General features: G+C 37.5%; 1 protein-coding gene across 2 annotated transcripts; it reads left to right on the forward strand.

Annotated features, from left to right (window-relative positions):
* The first annotated feature begins 1,092 nt into the window (after window positions 1-1,092).
* LOC103416004 (phosphoglycerate mutase-like protein 4) lies at window positions 1,093-4,619 on the forward strand. 2 transcript variants are annotated; one of them, XM_008354279.4, is made up of 7 exons: window positions 1,093-1,365; window positions 1,468-1,546; window positions 2,324-2,374; window positions 2,519-2,629; window positions 3,005-3,136; window positions 3,764-3,839; window positions 4,191-4,619. In XM_008354279.4, the coding sequence occupies exons 1-7, from the start codon at window positions 1,139-1,141 to the stop codon at window positions 4,412-4,414; spliced, it is 900 nt and encodes a 299-aa protein (XP_008352501.3). In that variant the 5' UTR covers window positions 1,093-1,138; the 3' UTR covers window positions 4,415-4,619. The 2 variants fall into 2 exon arrangements, with proteins under 2 accessions (XP_008352501.3, XP_008352502.3); XM_008354280.4 differs by having other exon boundaries at window positions 1,102-1,292.
* Window positions 4,620-4,965: the final 346 nt, after the last annotated feature.

Here is a 4,965-nt window from a genome sequence, read left to right on the forward strand (position 1 = left end):
TATGTTGATAAATGAAATGGTTTTTTAAAACATTTGTTTTTGCCCACTCACATTTTCTGTTTTGCGCCCCTCCAGGTTTTAAGTAAGCTTGTTGTTGGTGGCTTGAGGAAGTAGGCAGTTCTGACCTTTCTAAATAATAGTAAGATATTCCTAGTACTGTGTAACTAATACTTGTCCTACTGGATTGCACCTAGACTTATTATGCTCTGATTAGGAGAATTTACTTTTGTATCTAACTCTTATCACTTCCTGTTTAGTAGTGCACTCTAGTAATTCAGTTTTTAATTATTTGTATATTTCCTATCATTATTGCTTCCGCACTGTGCACATGGCTACGCCACTCTCACGTAACGGCCAGCATACCTTGATCTCGGTCGGGGTGTGTCACTATCGTGTGAGCTGGAAAAGTTTATCTAATTGGAATGAGGGAAGTATCCCCCCCTCCCCCCCAAAAAAAAAGTCGTAATCCTCCTCCTTAACAGATGGAAAAAAAAGATTGACAAGTGCAAAACTATTTTCGGAGAGCTAATAACAAATCTTAAAAATAAATATACTTTTATACATGAAATGATAATATATATGAAAACTAATTCCTAAAAACTGTTTATCCATTGTCATTTCATATATCCTCACTCATGTGCCATTTTTAACAGTAATGTTTGATAACCATTTCAGTTTTATGTTTTTATTTCTTTAAAAAATGGAAAGTAAAAAGATCAAAACCATCAAAAGTTAAAAACTTAAAAAAGTAGTTTTTTATTTCTTGGTTTTAGTTTTCATGCTTAACAAATCTTCAGTTTTCAAAAAAAAGCTAGAAACAAAGCTAAAAACAAAGCTAAAAACGAAATGATTTTGATAAGTCATTGCCCTTTCATAAATCGAAGTGATATTTCTCTAAATAAATAAAAAAATCAAAGCCACATTTCACTAATACAAGGACCAAAACATAGTTTAGCCCAATAAAAGCCCATTTCTGTTCATATTAAACCGTCTCCCTTTTGGGCTGCGACATGATTTGGTGGGAAAATGAAGGCCTGCGACAAAAGTTAGATTCCTTGTCTTCTTACCAACAATTTAGATTCCACTATTTTCGGAAGGAATAAGATTCCTTTTCATTCTTTTCGGATCCTGAAAATTAATGAATGAAATGAGCACTCTAAATTTTCTCACTCTCACTCAACCCCCTCGCGCCTCACGGAGCTCTCAGCTCAGCATTGGCTCAGTACGGCCGAGTAGTCATCCACGGCGGCGGTGTCAGTTCCCGATTCATCCATGGCGGACGCCGATTCCAGGTCCGATCTCCTTCTCATTCTCCTTGCACCTCTATCCTCCGTTTCCTTCCAATCGCATGGTTCGTCAATTGGGGTTTGTATATCGAATCTTCGATTGCTGGAAAAAGTAATAAGTTGAAAATTGAAGGCTTTGGATTCAATTTTATTTATTGTTAATCCTGTGAATTCAATGCAGCTGTTTGAGTTCGGATTACGCGGAGATCATCGTAGTTCGCCACGGCGAAACGGCCTGGAACGCTGACCGTAGAATACAGGTCCTCTTTTTCACTTGAACTAGGTCGTTTTGTTAGTTGTTTGATGAGTAGAGGTGCATGATTTAGGTCAGCTCATAGCACAATCTAAAATTTTATGTTAATATCCCAAATTTCGCGGCTTGTTTTCTCTGCGAATCTGCGATAATATTGAACTTGTTAAGCAAGTAGTTCTTAAGAGAATGAAAATGGTATCTAAGGTTACAAGTGATGCATTGTGTAGTATTCTATCGGAAATTGTTATGGGATTATAGTGTTGTTGTTTTATCCCCAACGAACATTTTCCTCTGAACTTTGACCGATGTTTGTGTTTAGTTCATAAAATTTCGAAATGGGTCGCTTAATTCCGTTGAACTTCAGTAAAATGATTTAAAGTGTCCCTTGGCATGACATCGGTTATCTTTCCTGTTAAAAATGGTCACTCATCACATGCACTGCTCTTTCTTAGAGGCATTTATGTCACACCCAAGGAACTGCAGGAGAAAAGAGAATGAGGTGCTTTAGATGGTTGCCTATGGAAGACACTATTTTGCTCTTTTTAAGAGAAAAATAAATAAAAAAATCAAGTGCGGGTCGATTAGTGAACACTGACTTTGGGGGTGGCTGCCACGGCGGCAGCCAAGCTTGGGATGCTACAGTAGCTAAAAGAAATTCCCTAGAAAGAGTGGCCACCAATTCTAATAACCTCCAATTCTTTTTTATTATTATTTTCTTCTCATGGTTCCTGTAGAAACACAGAAATACCCCTTCTTTTCTAAAAACTAAATTCATGTTGGGCAGGGTCATTTGGATGTTGAGTTAAACGATGCTGGGAGGCAGCAAGCAGCTGCAGTAAGTTACGAACTATATATATTGTATATACACACAGAATCTTTATGGGAAGGGATCCCCATTTTTTGAGTAACACACACGACTGTTTTAAGCCATATCTTTTACTTGTTAATCTCTGACAAAGTTTTTGTTTGCACCCTGAAGGTGGGTAATAGATTATCCAAGGATCCCAAAATCTCCCTCGTATATTCTTCTGACCTGAGTCGAGCTTATGAGACTGCACAGATAATTGCATCCAAGTGTGGTGGGCTAACGGTAGATAATCTTTTTTTACCTCCCTGTTGCATCTATTAAAGTAGATTCCATAAAAGATAGTACCGGTTTTTATTGCAATAACAAATAATGTAGATAGTTCCACCAAGTGTTTTCTTGATTCTCTAAACGAGAAAGACAAACAGACATGAAATTGGAAGCTGCATGATATAAATATAAATTTACTGTGGTTTGGCAATAAGTGAAGTAAAACTATGGAGTCAAAGTCTTGGTAATCAATTCATCTAATACATGCCACCGAAAATTGGAATTGGATATATCAATTTATTAATATGAAGCCAAATGCATAATTTGGATGAGAGAAATTTTATTTTTTTTCGGTATATCATATGTAAAGACTGTTGGGTAAAATTTCAGGTTGTAACAGATCCTGATTTACGAGAAAGGCATTTAGGTGATCTTCAAGGACTTGTTTACCATGAACTTGCCAAACTTAAACCTCAGGCTCACCAGGCCTTTTTATCTCGTGAGACATGTCAAGAGATCCCAGTAAGCAATCTTCTTGTACTTTGGGCCTAAGTATATAGCAGTTGGTACTTCTTTGAATTTTGTAAGTAATCTAACATCCGCATTACAAAAGTACTCCAATGAGAGATTTATGGAATTGGTCTGTGTGCCTTAATCTGGCTCTACTAGGCCTGGTAATTGTCAGCTTGGCTTGTAGCCTAGCTCATTCTATGTAGGTATATACGGGGCAAGTCCTTCCCACTACTGCTAGTCCATTGCAGCTGAAGTTCTAGATTTTTTACTGTCATTCTGAAATCTTGGTACTGCCTGTCTTCACACCCGACTGAGGTTGATGTTCTAGTCTCTGGTTTGGGTTGGCGAAAGAGGGTACACATAAAATATAAGATTGTGGTATTAGTATTGTTCTTTCTTGCGTAATCATGCAATAGATGTCTAATTGATAATCTATATCTACGGACTCTACTGTTTTTTCATGGTAATGGCTATTGTCACATAGCATGTGAGATCATGGTTAAAACGAGTGAGAAATCGGAAAACATGTAATTATGATAATGGATACCCTAAAATTATTCTGCTCAGGGGGCATTAATTTTAGCTTTGGACATCACAATACAAGTTTATGTTTATTTCACTATTCTACAAGTGCAGGGGGGTGGAGAAAGTCTTGATCAACTTCATCGACGCTGCACATCTTCATTGCAGCGAATTGGCAATAAACACAAAGGTACGGTAGAATGAGGGGGATTTCTCATTTGTATCTTTACTGCTATGGAATTTTCAAAATATTTTAATAAAATGTTAGTTAGTTTGTGAACTGAATGATCCAATATGCATTTTTTCGTTTTGAGATCACAAGTCCTTGAGAAAAACTAACGAGTTCTTTGTTGAATCTGACACAGGTCGTAGAGTGGAATGACCATTTTTAGATCATTATATTTTGTATAAACTATTCTAATGCAATTGAGACACGTTTTGCCTTTCAAATTATAACTAAGCTGCAACAAGTGCCAATTTAGATCAAGGGCAACAAAAATAACAATTTGAATGCTTATATCGTGGTTTGTTTCAATTGCAGGAGAGCGAGTAGTTGTGGTCACTCATGGGGGGGTCATCAGAACACTCCTCAAGAAAGGTTACCCAAATGGCAAGTCTATAGGCAAAGTAGCCAATACATCGATCCACATATTTCACTTGTACGATGACGAGAAATGGGCCGTAAAATCCTCGGGTGATGTTAGTCATCTTAACCAAACAGATTTTCTGCAATCAAATTTCGGTGGTGACGAAAAATCTGGTTAGGTCCTAGTTTCAGGTGCTCTCGCAATTTGAAGTAATCAATTGAATGCTAGAACTACCTAGTCACTATTCAGTAACAATTTTGTTTAGCTGCTGCTGAATAATCGTGTTAAGGCGGCCTAGATTAAAGCCGCTTGTATGTTTTTACAATCGAACGATAACAATATGTTGTATTGAATTGATTGATATGATTCTTGGCTATGTTGCACATTGCTTGCATCTTCATTTAAGTTGCCAACCTTCACAAATCACAAGCAGAATGCAAGTTGTAGAATCCTTGACCAGACCTACCACATGCATGATGCACCCAAAAAAACACAAGTTGAACATTGCTGACCCAGCGACGCCAGCACCTACCACTCAACACCACCTTTCTTGGATTGGAACAAGTCCAAGCGTAAGATATGACACTCAGGTTGTAATTCATATAACCACTGCATCGAAAGTTTTATTATGCCCCGGTGCATTATACACGGGAAGTTTTATTATGCCCCGGTGCAAAATTCCTTTGGGTGCTTGTGCTTATTGGAATAGAAGCTGTGGTAGGCTGTAGC

Source organism: Malus domestica, chromosome 15 (genome assembly GCF_042453785.1).
Source record: "Malus domestica chromosome 15, GDT2T_hap1".
Lineage (NCBI taxonomy): Eukaryota > Viridiplantae > Streptophyta > Magnoliopsida > Rosales > Rosaceae > Malus > Malus domestica.